At 39.3% G+C, this 19,627-nt stretch overlaps 1 protein-coding gene across 1 annotated transcript in view; it reads right to left on the reverse strand.

Annotated features, from left to right (window-relative positions):
* The window catches only part of sdcbp2 (syndecan binding protein (syntenin) 2), a 21,374-nt gene extending 2,983 nt beyond the window's left edge, over positions 1-18,391 (reverse strand). The window contains exons 1-8 of the mRNA XM_057830525.1: positions 18,231-18,391; positions 11,898-11,949; positions 9,364-9,469; positions 6,984-7,084; positions 5,399-5,563; positions 1,854-2,029; positions 1,169-1,340; positions 912-1,003 (exon numbers count right to left, since the gene is read on the reverse strand). Coding sequence (XP_057686508.1) covers positions 912-1,003; positions 1,169-1,340; positions 1,854-2,029; positions 5,399-5,563; positions 6,984-7,084; positions 9,364-9,469; positions 11,898-11,948 — 863 coding nt within the window. The 5' untranslated portion in view covers position 11,949; positions 18,231-18,391. The remainder of the gene's footprint in view (positions 1-911; positions 1,004-1,168; positions 1,341-1,853; positions 2,030-5,398; positions 5,564-6,983; positions 7,085-9,363; positions 9,470-11,897; positions 11,950-18,230) is intronic.
* Between the last annotated feature and the right edge of the window lie 1,236 nt (positions 18,392-19,627).

Genomic DNA, 19,627 nt, shown 5'->3' on the forward strand with positions numbered 1-19,627 from the left:
AAGACAGACTCGGCGGCATTAGTAAACAGTTGCCATCTTAAAGCAGTAGACTTCTCTGGAAGGCTGTTGTAGCGAACCTTCCGAGCGAACTTAATTAACTTTTTATCTCAAATAATCCTAAAAAGACAACATCTTGACTTGACTCTATCTTTAAATGATTAAACAGTTTTAAAACTTTCACATGACAAAAGTAGACAAAGGGGAAATTCTAGAATAACGGGAGCAATTTTAACAACTTTAACGGTTGATTCACAACATTAAATTAATTGTTTGTAGTTTAAAGCTGCTGATTCAGAATGGGGACTTGAGTATTTTATTTATTGTTTTGAACTGTTAAGTTGATACTGAAATAGAAGTTTATTTAAGCCTGAGAGGATTTTTGTAGTTTTTTTAACTAACGTATGAAACATTAAAAGCAGTTAAAAGCTGGGGGGAGGGGGGGGTGCATCAATAATCAATTTATAATCGAATCGTAGCCTCTGAATTGTAATCGAATCGTTAGGTGCTCCAAGATTCCCACCTCTGCGTACGACCGCAAATATACGTAACGGTTTGATATTGGTATTGGATTTTCGGAGTCTGACAATATGTGGATATCTGTTAAACTTCAAACAGACACATGCTTTGTCACAAGAAGTGACCATGTTTTCACATTTTGTCTCCAGAGAGGTGAGCAAACTCCCACCTGAGTCATGTTTTGTGCTAAAATGTTCCCTGAATAATTGGATCCTTTTTTCCAATACACTCAACTTTTTAGGCATTTTCAACATGGCAGCTTTTTGGAAACTCAACAAAAAGTGGACAGAAAAATCATATTACTAAATGACAGAAGGACAGCAACAAAAACATCGTTTTGGACCTTTTGAATTATCACACAGCTGTATTCTGAATGGCTTCAATTGACAGCGTACCTCTTAATCATGTGCTCATAGATGAACTTGGGCATGATGGTGATGGTCATGGCGGTTGGGGATGTGTTCAGAATATCCTTTATCTGGGAATCCTAGAAATAACACACGTGGAGGGTTTCTCATTAAAATATGTACAGTGCATCTACAAAAACAGGGTAATGTTTAAGCAAGTATAACTTGAAAAGTCTGTGTCATTAGTGGTTAATCCGTCAGACAATTTAGATGAAGAGACTGCTGAAGGCACTTCTGCCACCCACCTTGAGTCCAATAACATTCTGTCCATTGACCTCACAGATGTAATGTTCAGTCAGTAGGCCATTTCGGGCTGCAGAGCCATCTTTGACCAAAGATGTGATTTTACCAGACTTGTAGATGAAGCCCACGTGGCCTGAGCTGTCTTTGTGCATGGTGACAGTGCGCTGAAATGGCCTAGTGTGAGAAACAAACATATACACAAACACAGTTTTAGGGTTTTTGACTTAGGACAGAGATTGACAGCTGAATGCAACCGATTAACATGCCAGCAGAGGGTGCCAAACACTTGGCTTTACACAATTGGTAAGAACCTGCAAAAAAGGTGTAGACTTATTGCTGATCGAAAATCAGCACTAATTATATAACTTTGTGTGATTATTTACTCTCTTTAAATGACACTACAACGCCTAATGATGGATGTACATCTCTGCATAAGGCTTTCTTAGTGAATTTAGTCTGCAATAAAGAATCACTGCTTTAAAATATCGGGGCTTTGTTAATGCATTCAGCCCATGAACTGATAACACAGTTAACAAATTAGCAAAGTTGAAAAATGTCAACAACAAAAAAATCAAAGCAGTTGTCAAACGTTTGCACTGGGCCAAGGACTGCAAAGACAACTTCGACAATTACTGCTGGGGGAAATAAAAGTGTTGTCCTGCCTGATAAGAAATTGTCTATTCTCACCTGTCCCGGACCACAAGCTCAATGCGGGTCTCTGCTGCAGCCTTTAGGGCCTTGTGGGCCTTATCAACACTCCAACCAGCACAGTTCTGGCCATTGATTTGAAGAACCTGGTCACCGAAACGGAGTCCAGCCAGGGCAGCGGGGGAATTGGCCTGCACCAGCTGGATAAACACTCCCTAAAATGCAGAGTGAGCAGAGCAAATAGTTTCAAGGGAGGTAAAAATTGGATGCGCGATAACAAGGAAGAAACTCTAGCATCTATACAGTGAAACTAAAATGCAAATCCTGAGGAATTCAGAGAAACATAACAACTATTTACACTTGTTTCCTTATGGCATGTGCCAGAATTAATATTCGGTACATTATGCATTTGACCTACCTACTGTATGACTGACACCAATTAATGCAAAATGTTAGGCTAAGTTGAGACTCTAAGTGAGGGGTCGGGAACCTACAGGACTGTCTCAGGAAATTAGAATATTGTGATAAAGTTCTTTACTCTCTGTAATGCAATTAAAAAAACAAAAATGTCATACATTCTGGATTCATTACACATCAACTGAACTATTTCAAGCCTTTTATTATTTGAATATTGCTGATTTTGGCTTACAGCTTAAGAAACCTCAAAAATCCTATATCAAAAAATTAGAATACTTCCTCAGACCAAGTAAAAAAATAATTTTATAACAGCAAAACTAAAAAATCAAACATTTGAAAATGTCCATTGATGCACTCAGTACTTGGTTGGGAATCCTTTTGCACGGATTACTGCATCAATCCGGCGTGGCATGGAGGCAATCAGCCTGTGGCATTGCTGAGGTGTTATTGATGCCCAGGATGCTTCGATAGCGGCCTTCAGCTCATTTGCATTTGTAGGTCTGGTGTCTTTCATCTTCTTCTTAACTATACCCCACAAATTCTCGATGGGGTTCAGGTCAGGGGAATTAGCAGGCCAATCAAGGACAGTGATGCCATGGTCAGTGCACCAGTTACTGGTGGTTTTGGCACTGTGGGCAGGTGCCAGATCATGCTGGAAAATGAAATCCTCATCTCCATAGAGCTTTTCAGCAGATGGAAGCATGTAGTGCTCTAAAATCTCTTGGTACACAGTTGCATTTACTCTGGACTTGATGAAACACAGTGGACCAACACCAGCAGCTGACATGGCTCCCCAAACCATTGCTGACTGTGGGAACTTCACACTGGATTTCAAGCAACTTGGATTTTGCTCCTCTCCAGCCTTTCTCCAGACTCTGGCGCCTTGACTTCCAAATGAAATGCAAAACTTGCTTTCGTCTGAAAAGAGGACTTTGGACCACTCTGCAACTGTCCAGTGCTTCTTCTCCATAGCCCAAGTCAGACGCTTCTTCCGTTGTCTTGAGTTCAGAAGTGGCTTGACCATGGGAATACGGCTATTGTAGCCCATTTCCCGGACACGTCTGTGAACTGTGGCTTTTGATACCTGGACTCCAGCTTCAGCCCACTGTCTTTGAAGCTCCCCCAAATTCTGGAAGCGGCTCTTCTTCACAATTTTGTTAAGGCTGCGGTCATCTCTCTTGGTTGTGCAGCGTTTCCGGCCACATTTTTCCCTTCCAACAGACTTTTTGTGGATATGCTTTGAAACTGCACTCTGTGAACAGCCTGCTCTTTGAGAAATTTCTTTTTGTGTCTTACCCTCCTGATGGAGGGTATCAATGATGGTCCTCTGGACAGCAGTCAGATCAGCAGTCTTCCCCATACTTGTGATTTAGTTTACTGAACCAAGCTGAGTGTTTTTAAGGCTCAGGAAACCCTCGCAGGTGTTTCGAGTTAATTAGATGATTCAGGTGATTAATTGAATAGCCTACTTGTATACTTTTTCATGATATTCTAATATTTTGAGATAGGATTTTTGAGTTTTCTTAAGCTGTAAGCCAAATTCAGCAATATTAAAATAATAAAAGGCTTGAAATAGTTCAGTTGATGTGTAATGAATCCAGAATGTATGACATTTTTGTTTTTTTAATTGCATTACAGAAAGTAAAGAACTTTATCACAATATTCTAATTATCTGAGACAGTCCTGTATATCTCACGAGCCAGATCTGGCTCTTCTGACGGCTTCATCTGCCTCGCGGACAAATCTTTCATCACTAAAAAAAAAAAAAAAAAAAAAAAAAAGTTTTGTAATACTCCTTTGCACATTGCGCGAAACGGCGACGGTCACCGGCGGCTAGAAAGCCGGTTTGCAGTAAATTTAGTGAGAAAGTGGCAAACACACATGTCGTTGTGTCTCTCTATCTATTTATCAATTACATTGGCAACGCAGATGAGGCAGAGATACTGTTCAAGTGGGGTCGTTGTATTTTGCTGTCGAAAATAGCGGCTGATGTGTGTTTGTTTTCCGTGTTTGTCAGCTAATTTTAGAAACCCTTTTGAGAAAATGGCAAAAAGAAAAAAAGACGGAGTATCGTACAGTTCTGCAGGAATGGAGGAATTTGCCTTTGTATAGCGAGCAGGTTCTGCAGTGTGTGTAGTATGCAATGATAAAATTGCATCTATGTAAAGATCAAATATAAAGCGGCACTTCGACACCCGCCATACTACATTTGCATTAAAATATCCTGCGGGGGACAATAGGAAGAAGAAAACATGTCAAGAGCTACAATCAAGTGCAAGCTAGTCAGCAGCAACTCTGTGTTTGGACCCAACAAGGTGACTGGAATTCGGCTAGCTTTGCTGGCGCTTCAGCAATTGTGAGAAACAGAAAGCTATTCAAAGATGGGGAGTATGCCAAAGCATTCATGCTTGATGTTGCCAATAAACTTTTTGACGACTTTTCGAATAAAGACAAGATAATTAAACGGATAAAAGACATGCCTTTGCCGGCAAGAACTGTTCACAATGGTAACATCATGATGTCAAATCAAATTGAGGCAACACAAGGAAAGGGCATAAATGCGGCTCCGTTTTTTCCTCTCACTTTGGATGAGTCAACAGACGTAAGCAATTTATCCCAGTTCAGCGTGATTGCAAGGTATGTTGTAGGTGACACACTACATGAGGAAAGTCTTGGGAGTTTTGACTAAGCAAGGGACAACAAGATGGGAGGATTTATTGAAGTCCTTCCCTGAGTTCGCTAGAGAAAAAAATCTACCGATGGATAAACTTATTTCGCTGTGCACTGATGGTGGTCCGTGCGTGGTGGGGAAAAACAGGATTCGTGGCATTTCTTCGTGAACATGAGACGCAACCTAAGTTTCTCAACGCCTGCATGAAGCTTAACCCCACCATGTATCAATCAGACTACAAAGCCATCAGCAAAACCATGAATCTCTCAGCCAAAAAGGTTCCCAACCCCTGCTCTAAATTGTCAATTTGTACAAATCTGAGTGTAAATTGTTGTTTCCATCTGCCTTGCTAATTAGCAGGAGACCAGCTCCAATTAGCTGGAATAAACTTAAGCTCACGCGCAAGCTATAGGATATGCGTCATGATAAAATATTTCTTAATCATATTAAAGCAACTTTCATAATGGCCATCAAAGAATTAAAAAGGCTAACTCACGTTGTCAATTGCCCTAAGGCGGAGTCCGACCTTGCTGTCCTGGTCTTTGCAGAGAATAATTTCTCGAAGCCCTTGACGAACCTCAGCCCTCCTAATTCCGACGTCTGTCCCCGTCACGGGACAGACCATCCCTCCAACACCCGAGTAGGAGGGTACTGCCACTTGCTGGGGGGTGGAAAAATGTTAAAGTAAAAATGGTAGTGTCTAAAACAGAGAACATGCACACGGCACCGTATTTACGTACCTACCTACTTACATTTCGATTGTTTGCTAACTGATTGTTGTTGTTCTTTTAGTATTGTTTATTTGTTCAAACAAAGTGTTAAAAAAGAAGCAATATGAGAACTCAGGTTTCATACAGAGTGCTGCAATTTCCAAGCCGATAAACATCACTTTGTTCACGCGAGTGAGGCAGTGCTCAGAATGTAGACAGTCTACAACGTCTGTAAGATCTCAAAGATTGGGGCGATCAATACAATTTCAGAAGTTAAAGTGGGCTTAAATGTATATTATATGTTCACATTAATTTTGGTGATGAGGGATCCCTGTTCTCAAGCATTAAGCACACAGTATAATGCACATCATACTCAGTAATTGACCGTAATTGTTGATACATTTAAAAATCTTAATGTTGACAAGAACAATGTTTGACAGAGGTACAGTAAAGGCCAAAGGTTTGGACACGCCTTCTCATTCGTGCGTTTTCTTTATTTTCGTGACTATTTACATTGTAAATTCTAAATTGTCACTGTAGGTAATAAAACTTCAAACATGTGTGGAATTATATACTTAGCAAAAAAAAAAAAAAGATGAGATAACTAAAAACATGTATAATATTCTAGTATCTTTAAAGTAGCCACGCTGCCATTCTCTTGATGAGCTTCAAGAGGGACTCACCTAAAATGGTTTTTGACTTTGCAAGTATGCCTTTTCAAGGTTAATTAGTGGAATTTATTGCTTTAGCAATGCAGTTGGAACCTTCACTTGTGTTGCATTTAATGAGGTGTGTCCAACCCTTTGGCTTGTACTGTAGATATAGGCAAATTCAATGACAAAACAATCCTTGTTTGAACACAAAAAAAGGAAGCACTGTCTGAAATGTCAGGCATTTGTTTGCCAGGAAACACTGGAAACATACACATTGTCTGTCTTTCAGGAGGAACAGTTTTGGTCTTGGTCAGTAGTTGGGACTCTGTAATTGTAAAGAATGTACATATTTTTCCTCTTGGACTAATTAATATGTTTAACTGTTAAACACAACTTTTGCAGACAACTGCATCTAAGGCTTTTTTGTGTTTTTAAAAAAGTTATATATTTATAAGTAAAATTTCTATCCTTATCTACTTTATTATTATATATCGATTACTGTACCGTTATGTATTTTAATATTAATCGATATGATCAATTTTTGTTCAGTCATTTTCAAAATGTCCAGCCCACAACCCATAGCACACAGCCCTTGAAATGTTTATTTCTCGCTCCACAAACATGTTGACATGAAAATGACCTGCTCTAAAATCCAAGGGTTTATTCGTTATGCTTTTAAGATGAGTTTTGATATAGACAAAATATGCCTCACTCTTACATTGTTGGACACAGGCAACAAGGCCAAGTTCTTCTGCACCTCATCACTGCTGAGGCTTAGGCCCATGTACTCTCCTAGCTCCTCCAGATTTGGATACAAACCTGCAAGAGTAAGAACAATTTAGGGTCAAGGTGGACTACCAAATACAGTAGGTCAGACAATCTCTGCACGAAGACACTGCTATTCCTTCCATAAACATTTGGATTGCATAGAATTCCTACTATCTTGCCGGCCAGCTCATCATAACTGTTTCAAAGAATATTACCACCCTCAACTGGCAGCGATGAGGATGGTAACAGATGAGAGTCACATAGAATTTTTGAAATTATGTGCATTACTAGATAATATTAGTTCTGCCATAATCATCAACATTGAAACAAATAATGGCTTTAAATATTTACCTTCTGTGTTATGGACTAACATAAAATCAAGTTTCACTTTTTGAGACAAATGAAAATAAATTCACTTTACGTCCATATGCTAGTTATTTTTGGCACATACATGTATATGTGATTATAATATTACTTTAGCAAACAGTGTGTTAAAGCTTTTGATCAAGTTTGACCTTATGTAATCTCAGGAAAAAAAAGTATGATCTGGGCTGTACTGTTCCCTGTGTTAATTAAAAATTGCTATCGTAGCTTCTACTTAAGATCACAAGGTCGGTCTAAAGTCAAACTCACCTAAAAGCTGTGAAAGGACAGCTCCCACATACATGAGCATTCCTGCTATCTATCATTTTGAAAAGTAGCCCTGTTCGCCCACATTTGCCCTGTCGGTTAAAGAGCAATGAAGGCTTTGTGCGTTATATACAGCACACTCTGCATATACTGCATGTGCCCGTACATTCTTGCAGACTAGACCCTTGATCTCCTGTAAGACTTGTACCATGAAATGCCGAAGAAATCATACAAAGAAAACTTCAGTTTCAACTGGACAAACACAACACACAATACAGCAATGCTTTCCAAGGGTGTGTTTTAACGTTTTGACAGTTGGACTAAGTTGGAAATATTCGCACACATGGCATAAGATTACTTGATGGAACAATTGATACAATAAGTGACTCTAAAAGTACTCAATAGTATCAATCAATAATCATTATGGCAACTTTTAATTCAGTTTTAGCCAATGTTTCAAGAGAACATCATTATAAGTCTATTTCATTAAAAAAAAAATTCAAACAACATTTTTATTTGTCTTTTTGTTTCTTAGTTGATTCATTAAGTGTTGCAAAATTATTATTAGTTCCTATTAATTCCCACTCTAAATGCCAAAATAATTGTACCTCATACATTATAATGTTCTAGAACTTCAAAACGGAGCAACACATCGTCCTTTACTGGACCATCAGTCAGGCTATTCTTAAACCAAATCACTCCTGGCATGTTATTTTATTCAGAAAGAATAGTTCTTGTTCTTTGTGTCAGCACAGCACTTACTAGGTGTCGCAAGTTAGAATATATGGCAATTTTTTTTTGCTTGCGATAAGATTAAAGATTAAGTTCAGATCATCTTCACTTTAAGCACATAACTGCAAAGTGGCTGGCTGATCTTAAAAAATTCAACTGATGACGAAATGCTGATGAGTCAGCCTAAACTCCTAGACATGCCTAAAATTTATGCTAATAATCACCTTGTATCGTCTTAAAAATATTAAAATCAGTCTGATCCTACCAACAAGTCGGTTTGTTTGATGAGAATACCTAGACTACACTTTTAGAACGTCTGCCTGTGGCTCATATCAGTTGAGTTTGCCACTTTCACTTCCTCTTTGAATCATTCTTCCAAAAACCTGAACTCCCTCCAACTCCCTCCTAGACCACCAGCAACCCTCTTCATCCACCTCTCTCCCCTTAAACAACCTCCACCTCCCTTCCCTCTCTCTTTTTATTCAATAAAAATCCCATTCCAGCAGAGCACAACAGCCGGGGGCCCATCTCCATGGTGACTCACAGCTTGCAGAGGTTAAATACAAAAGGCCCAATGCCAATTGGTCTCAAGGCATGTAAAAAGAGGCGGAAGAGGTAGAACACAGGACTTTTAAGTCATGATAGCAACATAACATAAATACATACAGTACATATCCAACACTGCACTTATTGCAAGATGATAAATGAGTTGAACTTTGTAACTTTCATTAAAAATGTCATTCTTTGTGCACCCATTGTAGTAAAAAATACAAAAACACCAAATATTGTCAATTAAATGATGAAATAATAGAAAACTATACTCCTCAACGAGGTGAAGTGTACAGCGTTTAATATTTCAACCATACCGTATTTCAGTAGTGAAATTTCTTGCTTGATTTCGTAATTGAACAAGGGAGTTTCTGGCGTATTCTCCCATCGAAACTAAAGAAGTGAAATATGAAACTTACAAGATGAAGGCATCCCAGCAGTAGGTGGCTGCGGCTGGTCAACTCCCTCAGTGATCGCTGGCATGGCAGCGTGGGTGGTGTTTGTCTGTGCGACTTGGGCCTGGGCCTAAGCAATAATCAGAGTGAGAAATCAAAAGGCAATGAATGCTGCTGAGTGCTGACCTTTAATTTGTTATTCCTACTTGTGCTGCGACGATTAACTCGAGTAATTCGATTTAAAAAAAAGCATCAAAACAAATTTGGTCGCTTCGAGTATTCGTTTAATTAGAGTGGCGTTCCAATGGTTTGTTTTAAAAGTGTTTGCATTTAGTTTTATTGATTTGGGTGGATACACTGCCCTCTATTGGCAAAAGTGAATATGAAATAGCTCATTTAATATGGGTGAATCCAGCTGCTCTCCTCTTAAGACCAATTTAAGGTTGTTTTGTTTTGTTTTGTTTTGAGGTAATATGTTTTTTTAATGCATTCGTAATTTAGTTTATAGGTATATTTAGCCGTATTTTATGGGAATATGTGTTTGAACGATTTAAGAGCATTGTAAAAAAAAAAAAAAAAAAAAAAAGCATTTTATAGCATTTAAGCTAGCGAACTTTGGCTACGCATGTTAGCCATTTGTTCTTTTGTTGTACTTTGATCCTCATCTATTTTTATTAATACTGTTTTAGCCTAAACTCAGGTACAGAATTTAAATTTATTTTTGAGTGAAAGTGCAATTCTGCGTAGTTTGTAGAAAAACACGGGAATTTTATTTTGTATTTGTGTTGAATCCTCTTTTGAAAGTGCAATCTTAGCAAGCCTTTGTTTTACATCTCCTAAAATTTATTCTGCAACGCATTAAATGTTCCTAATAGGATAAATCGATTATTCGAAGTAACTAGTTGATAAATTAATCGACTACTAAAATAATTGAAAGCTGCAGCCCTAATTACAAAACATAAGTTCTACACATAACTGATAATTACAATGGGGGAAAAAAATACAACAAATTAGAAGATAAGTATTGACAGCCATCAAAAAGCTCAGGTACATCCACTTTCCTGTTTCTATGAATCATTCAATGAAATTAAGACCTTTGTAAATGAGTACAATAGTCAGCTAATAGTTAACATCTACCATTAGTCAACGCCCCCTTAAAAATGTTTGAACTGGCAACAAATTAGTAGTTTACGCTGTAAATGTAGCCCAAATTATTGTCTAAAAACAACACTAACGTTGAACTCGCCTTACAACGTTGCCCTTAAAAATGAATGGTTTACAGCATGGGTGTCCAAACCTGCCCTCAAGGGCCGCTGTGGGTCCTGGTTTTTGTTCCTACCAATCGAGCACAGACAGTTTAACCAATGACGTTTGTGCTAAAACAAGCAGCACCTGACTGCAATCAACTGATTACACTTGTGAGACACCAGATTGGTGAAAAGATGTTGTCTTGTTTTGTAGGAATGAAATCCAGCACCCACTGCGGCCATATATGGAATTGCCTGGCACGGCCAGACTGTTCTCCCTGTATTTTTCAAACACTGAGAGAATAGTCTGGGACCCAGCCCATTAACGGCCTCTCGAGCAAGTACAAAATCAATCGACAAATCAGATTCGTTTATTTGCGTGACGTGTTCTTAACGAGCAACGTCACTCTTCCGCCTCGGAAGTCATCTCCACAACAACACAGATGGCGAACAGGAGAGCCGAGAATATGTTCCAATCCACGGTAAAATCAGTTTTAAATTACCAAAAACACATCAGCACAAGTCATTGACAACAGTCTGTCTCGCGCTAGCCATGTTGAATAAACTCCTCTCTCCTCGTATGATTACTTCCGCGCGCAAGTCCCTTGTCCCGCCCGTCGCTGATTGGTCCACTTTGCTGTCTGTTTGCTGTGGCTTGCTCCGCCCTGGAAATTTTATCCGCTTAATGATGGCCAGACTCAATAGCTGGAACAGCGGTGAGTCTGGAGTACCAGGCTATATGTGGAATAGTTTGGACACCGCTGGTTTACAGCTAAGAATGTACAACAACACAAAACGTGAATTTTAAACACAAAAATAAAGCCTATTAACTTTGTAAATCTTTGGGAATGTGTGCCTTTTCAGCAAAGTTTTAGTTTTGTTTATCTGAAAGAAATATAAGTATACAAGTTAGTGAATGACAACTCACAAAAAGCTAGGACTGATTCATCCTAGGCTGTCAACCAAAAAAAAAGGTCATCATCACATGATTGTCATCAGGCAGTGAGGCTATACTTATTGGACGGTTACGGATCAATTAGCATCAGTGCATCAGTGCAATGCATATACAGATGGTGAATGAGAAAATACGTGGTTAGTAAATGGCAACATTGTGAGGGACGCTTAAAAACCAAAGAAGTTGTACATTATTCAAGAGGCTTGAATGTGTATTATAAGATTTAACCACGTAACTTTGCCCAAAGATTCACAATGAGCATTTAGATTAAAAAATATTCAGCACAACCCATTGGATCAATTTTTACTCAGGTCACAGTCACAGACAAAAAGGCAACATGAAGCAGCACATCTTACCCGCATCACCTTGTCCACCTTTAAGTCCTCGAGGGATGGATACAGAGACATCCTGCATGAAAGAACACGGAACCGTTAAAATCATGCCACAGCACGACAAAAAAGCACGTGAAGAAGCCAAATGATACAATTAAAATGACTCTTTGATGTGAGAAAATTTAAAGGTGGGGATTGGGGAAACAAGGTGTAGTCGAATTTTAAAACTGCTTATCAGTGCTCGTCTTTCTGGTCTTGACAGTTGAGAGCAAAACCAATCTTGAGCGTGACAACACTAATGCACACTTTAAAAAAATAAAACACTCTTCCCATGCCATATCTCAGAGTCCAGACTCCAATTTGACAACCCAAGTTGCAGCTCATCCTTCGTTCTTCCAGTCATCCATCCAGCGATCCCAAAGCAAACAGTCCACAAGGTTGACTGCAGAGCATGCCAAAGCACAGCGAGACTACACTAATAGCTTTGATAGCATTTACCAACAAAAAAATAACAAAAAAACAAAGCTTAGTAAAGAAATCCAAGAAATCTGTTAATACAGTCAACTGAACCTCAAGCCATAATTATGCAGGCTAGTTGACTACACTAATTCAAGAATAAAACTAAGCCGTCATGCCTAAAACTCCAAAGTTTGCAAAAAAATTTCGGAAACGCACACGGACGTCCTACTGCTCCCTCATGTTTTTTAGGGGTAAATTGCAACTTAACAACCGAGGTACAGAAAAAAAAATCACCCACCCCCCCACACCGCACAATTGTCATGAAGCATTCATATCACTATACAGTCCAAATTCAAAGTTTGAACGAGGCTTTAAACAACCCCCCTACCAATTAACCAATTGGTAATATGATCAAATGGGACACACAGTATTTATTGGCAATTTAAACGGCTCTATTTTGCATACAAAGCAGCCACACCCAGTGGCCAATGTCCAATACTGCAGGCTTTTTCTGACGTGCAGGACTTCCTATTGTAAGGCCTCAGCAGAAAATGCAAATGCAAGCAAGTATTGCTAATTGGCGAAAACCATCAAAAAAACAATTCTCCTTCTAGGGTGCTTGTAATGTTTATGGAATGTGTAGTTTATTCTACATATTTAAACAGCTAAGCAATGCCATGATCATTGCATAATCACCTACTGTGGAAAAAAGTTATAACTGTATTACATTATAGTTATATTACCAAAATCAAAGGGCAGCAGTAGATAAACTGGGGCATCGATGATCAGTAGCTGTAAATTCAGGTTAGTACCAGATACTAATCTCATTCATATTGAAGATTTCTTTCCAGACAGCTAAACATAGAATTAAAAGCTAAAATGTTAGTGTGCCATACAAACAAAGTGAATCACGTCAGCTGTTCTGTTATCTAAAATGGCTTCAAACCTAAGTTTGAATATGGGTGTCACCACTTGGAGTGTGATGTTTAGAAAATGTCAAAATCACGGAGAGCCAGTAAAGCATTTGTTTTGTAATTCTGTCAAAATGTCAGCGCTGGAGGAGAATGCGAAAAACAAAGGTCACATAAAAATGTAACATCATAAAATAAGCAGCTGCTTGTAGGAAAGAGGATATGAAAGCTAACAGTCAGATGACTGAAATTACATGCAGTACAAATGGGCATGCAGAGTCTTACAGTAAGCAACAACAAGCAAAAATAAAACAACATTTTTAGAGAAGGAAAGATGGTATTAAAGTAAATTTCCCCACATTTAAAAAAAAATTATTTTATCAGGTAGCTAGTAACTGTACCGAAAAACATTTTTAAAGTAATCCTCGCAACGCTGGTGACAAATAAACATGCACCTTTAAACTAAAATAGACGTATAAAACCTGATTATCGTTTTTGCCCAACAAGACCTCTGTAATCTGACAAATCTATTAAACAACTTAAAAAAACTGAAACATAAGAGGTTTCAATAACTTTAAATTCATATAATTAAAAAAAAATTTGAGAAGTTAAGACATGAATATAAAGTAATAAATTTATAAACTATAGATTTTTTGACCCTGCCATTTTTTGGGGGGGACCCTGCCTCTTAAAAGAATCTGAATCCAGAAGCGTTCTGAACCGGAATTGTTCAATTTCAAATGATGTCCAACCCTATTAATGACCTGGCACTCAAGCATTAACAAGTGGATTGAGTCCCAAAAACAAGTGCATCATTTTGACCATTATCACAACAGTGCGACTTCTCACAGACATCCCTCACTTGTCTTGTCTTACACACTGCACCATTGTTTGGCAGACACAGAGGCCCATTTGAAGACCACTCAGTGTTTACTATCCATGAGTTGTTATGTTTGCTCACTTTAAATCCACCCCCAACATGAATAAGTGTGTACCAACAACAAACGGGAAGTAGCGTTGGCGATATGTGCATTTTGCCAGCTTGCTGAAGATGGGATTATGCTTACACTTCTTGTATGACCAAGCAATACGCTCAAAAAGCTTCAGTATGACCAGCTTTTGCAAATGCATTGATGCACACAAATGGAGATAAGCTTATAGCACAAATACAAAGCTGTCCTGACTTTCATTGTTATTAGGAGCGTTAACTGTAATCCATGAATTTTTGTATTTCATCATATTCTCCTATCACCACTAGTAGTATAACGTATTGTTCCCGGCATTGTTCCCATAGCCCGGGGGTCAGTAACCAGCGGCTCTTTAGCGCTGCCCCAGTGGCTCCCTGGAGCTTTTTCAAAAATATTTGAAAATGGAAAAAGATGGGGGAGGATAATACAATTTTAATTTTAATATGGTTTCTGTAGAAGGAAAAACATGACACAAACATTCTTCTAATTGATTAATACTATAATAAATAGAGGTGGTAATCTTTGGGCACCTCACGATTTGATTACGATTCAGAGGCTAAGATTCGATTGTAAATCCCACCCCCATCAATTAGCTGCTTTTAATGTTTCGTACATTAGTTACAAAAATTGTACAAAATTACTCTCAGGCTTAAATAAACTACTATTTCAGTATCACATTAATGGTTCAAAACAGTTAATACTCAAGTTCCCATTCTCTATCAGCAGCTTTAAACTACATTCAATTAATTTAATGTTGTGAATCAACCGTTAAAGTTATTAAAATTGCTTCCGTTATTTCATAATTTCCCTTCTGTCTACTTTTGACATGTGAGACTTTTAAAACTGTTTCATCATTTAAATATAGATTCAAGTCAAGATTTTGCTGATTCAGGAGTATTTTGGATAAAAAGTTAATAAGGTTCGCTACAACAGAGCTTTCCAGAGAAGTCTACTGCTTTAAGATGGCGGCTGTTTACTAACACCGGCAAGTCTGTCATTTTGCACCTAGTTCTCTATACCTGTTCTAACGCCGCCATCGACTGTCATTTCGCATTTAGTTCTACATATATGTGATCATACTGTAGCATTATTGTGGTCGTATGTTTGTGGCAACTATCAACTGGGCATTGTTTGTAGTAGAGGTTAGATTTTGTGCCCGGACCCGAACCCGACCCCACAATTTAAGCATTCACTTCGGGTCAGGTCGGGTCGGGCCGCCATGCCGGACTAATACATTATTTAAAACAAAAAAAAAAAAAAACATGGAGAGCATGCTCTCTGTATTGCGCTTTTGCTTGTGCGTGTGCACGAACGCCGTGGCGTCGGCCGCTTTTTCTTCTTGTCCTCCCGCTGCTCGGCCGAGGCGCCGCCCTCTCCTGTTCCCTCTCCTTGTCAGAGAGGCGCGTCCATGTGAGAACAATATCCCACACACTCAGAAATATGTTTAACAAACGTTCCCAGCGTTATTTCGTTGTGTGAATGCTTTGATAATTCTAAAAAAAATATGTAGATTATTTAAACATTAAGAAAACTTGCGTTTTTTTTCTGCCAACTCGATGAAAATAAATAGCTGCTGCTGCGTTTTTTCCGCGTCACTCAAATAAATAAATAAATAAATAAATAAAATGGAGAGCATGCTCTCTGTATTGCGCTTTTGCTTGTGCACGAACGCCGTGGCGCCGGCCGCTTTTTCTTCTTGTCCTCCCGCTGCACGGCCGAGGCGCCGCCCTCTCCTGTTCCCTCTCCTTGTCAGAGAGGCGCGTCCATGTGAGAACAATATCCCACACACTCAGAAATATGTTTAACACACTTTCCCAGCGTTATTTCGTTGTGTGAATGCTTTGATAATTCTAAAAAAAAATATGTAGATTATTTAAACATTAAGAAAACTTACTTTTTTTCTGCCAACTCGAAGAAATGAAAATAAATTGCTGCTGCTGCGTTTTTTCCGCGTCACTCAAAAAAAAAAAAAAAAAAAACGGGTTTTTCGGGCTCGGGCCTGCAAATCTAGTTAAGTGATCGAGCTCGGGCCGGGTCGGGCCTCAATACCAGCGGGCCGTGTCGGGTCGGGCTGGATTTTTTAGGCCCGAACCACTGGACTGTCTCAGGAAATTAGAATACACAATATTCTAATTTTTTGAGACAGTCCTGTGTATATATACAGTAGGCTCTAGTTTGTAGAGGCTGTCGGCCGCTGTCATGTATAATTGTTTTTTTATCTAGCGGCATGAGTTGAACATGATATTTACTCTCGGTCCGTTCCTCATTGCGTCCCGAAGACTGCGCTGAGTGTGTTTTAGTTCCGCTTTACCTGGTATAATTCAATAATCGGATGTTTGTGTTTGTATGTTTGTGAATCGTTCTCGAATCCTTCACGGCCGAATCGCGAATCTAAGAATCGGAAATTTCGCACGCCTCTAGTAATGAAGTATAGAGTATGGAGTATAAGGCGCACCTTCAATGAGTGGTCTATTTTACAATCATTTTCATGTATAGGACGCACTGCATCATAAGGAGCAGCAGTAGTATTAGTACTAGAAGTGGTTGCCGTTGCGTTATGCATCCACAAGATGGAGCTGAGCAAAACGGAATGTCATGCCATGATTAACTAATCTTGATCCATATAAAAGACATATCGGATTATGAGGCGCACTGTCGGCTTTTGAGAAAATTGAAGGCTTCCAGGTGCGCCTCATAGTTCAGAAAATACGGTAATCATGAAAACTGTATTTGTAGCCAATTTAGTCATTTTGATGGTAGGCTAATACAGCTGATATAGATACATACAGCATGTGTTGCCTTCATTATAAGGCTTATATAAGGCTTTCAATTTTTTGCGGCTCTGGACATATTTGTTTTTTTGTCCCAACTCGGCTCTTTCAACATTTTGGGTTGCCGACCCCTGCCATAGCTTCATCCCTGTATTCTTCATCTCACCACACTCCAAGGTCATGTGGTATTCATCAATATGTACTTTATGTCCTCAGTCGCAGGCTCCTGCTTGTTATCAATCAATTTGCTGAGAATACGAGACTTCATTTAACAGAGGCCTGTATTTGCAAAAAGTTCATGGTTCGGGTGGTTCTCTTTGCTACAGTGGGAATAGAATAGGTATGATAAAGTTTATAATTGCACATAGGCAAACGATATTATGTCCCTGTATGAGATTCAAGACATTGGTGTCTTATAGTGTGCTGTCATTGTGTTTCGACTTTGTTTAATTCATGCCACTGTCTGTTCGAAGTAACAAAACAGACTGGGTTGGGGTGAAAAACCTGAGGAAAAAAACATTAAAACTAACTAGAGAAAATGTATGCCATTACTGTTTCAAAATGGTACAAGAGGATTAACGTCTGTAAACCCAAACATACTGTGGGGTTGTTACAAAACCGAGGCCTTCTTGGAGCTTTGCAAGGAAACCGGGGGGTGGGGGTCAGTAGATATGGGCACGGAAGTTGAGACTGTAATTCTAAAAAACAACTCTGCTCCATTAAATCGATCCCTTTAGAGGCCCGTCACGCTATTTTACCGACCGCTTTACAGTTTCAAACACAAACACGATGTCAAGGGCTTGGTAAACATGAGGAACCAGCATTACTGAAATATATGCGAAATACAAACAGGAAGTCTTTGGGTTCATATTGAGATACAGTACACATACATCTTAAACCCAACCACATGACAATAATAGTGTTCAAGATTCACACAGGGTTTGTTACCTCATGCGGAAGAAGTATGATTGTCATCGTCATATGATAACAAGTTACGAAATCTATCGCAAATACGCCGCAGCGAATCATTAACGACTGCCTTCTTCCCCTGCATTCGTAAAATTACAAATATTGTGTTGTGCTGTAGTGTGGTCAGGGCTGAAGGCGAATCCATTTACATGTCTTTGTCCCGAAATAGTGACGCACAAACACAGCAGTTAGCATTTACCGCTAGCCTAGACTGGGAGAAACAAGGGTGGGGGTAAGGTAGCACTTTTCATCACCAAACGTCAAAACGAAAACGTTTACCTGTAATGTGTTGGCCTTAAAGTAGACTTGCTGCGTAAAAAAAAGTCTCAGACTGAGGGTTTACCAGAATGTGTTGCGAATGCACACTATTTGGTTGCCCAGGGTCTCGTCTTGTCGTTGATGTCTGAGGGGCGATTCTGGAAAGTGATGCTTCTTCAGAAGCCCCGCCCACACATTACGTGTCACATGACAGTTTCCACATAATTTTATTGAAGTCCTTTTTCAACGTTTTATCAAAAGGAAAAATAAAATGAAAAAAAAAATGAATTCCGTAAACATGAAGACTACAGGTTAGAAATAATTAGCAATTATCCTTTAGTCAAATGAGATGACACGAAATGACATACGTTCGTATAACACGCACGTACACACAACACATAAACCTCACAACATACTGTCACGCACAAATTACTTTCGCACTCATCTAAAAAAAAACATTCAATAACCCGAAAAATTAAAGACAAAAAACGCACACATCGCCCCCCCCAAAAAACACCTACTCATACTCTAATCTCACAAATAAAAAAATAAGCTTGCATGCATGCTTTAAAAAAATAACAAATAAAACTTACTCACCAAACATCATCTCACACATTTTTTTAAAAAACAAAAACAAAACAAAAAAAAAACTCTGAAACACACGTAAAACAAAGATGAGTGTGCCAGTGCTACTGTACACTACAGGCTGAATGCTGTAACGAAGAGTGCCCATGCACTCCACTGGCTAACTCGCAACCCACAGGCAAATATAACAGCCAATTACTGAAAATTAATCAGCCCCAGGAGCGGCGCTTGGGGAAGGGTGGGTGCTGGTGGTGGGGCTGCACCCGGGCCTGTGGGGGACCCACGTTGCTGGCATTAAGGGTGTCCTGTTGGGACAGGATGTGGTGCTAAAAATCCTGTATGATGATGCATGTCTAGTGCTTAATCCGATAATGAATGCCCGACCCCAGAAATACATATATACATCTTCTGAACCGCTAATCCTCACGAGGGTCGCAGGGGTGCTGGAGCCTATCCCAGCTAAAAATGGGCAGGAGGCAGGGTGCACCCTGAGCTGGTTGCCAGCCAGTTGCAGGGCACATAGAGACAGACAACAATCCATGCACATAATCACACCTACAGACAATTTGGAGTAATCAATCAGCCTGCTATGCGTGTTTTTGGCATGAGGGATGAAGCCGGACTACCCAGTGAGAACCCTTGTAGACACGGGGGGAACATGCCAACTCCTCACAGGCAGGCCGGAAGCCAGGGTTGAACCAACATTCTCAGAATTGTGAGGCGAACGTGTTAACAGACCCCAGAAATAATGAGTAGAAAATTCAGATTGTTTTAAAATTTTAAAGCTGTATGTGGTCCTAAAATATAATAGAAATATTGTATTTAAGGATGTG

The sequence above is a fragment of the Corythoichthys intestinalis genome, chromosome 2 (assembly GCF_030265065.1).
Source record: "Corythoichthys intestinalis isolate RoL2023-P3 chromosome 2, ASM3026506v1, whole genome shotgun sequence".
NCBI lineage: Eukaryota > Metazoa > Chordata > Actinopteri > Syngnathiformes > Syngnathidae > Corythoichthys > Corythoichthys intestinalis.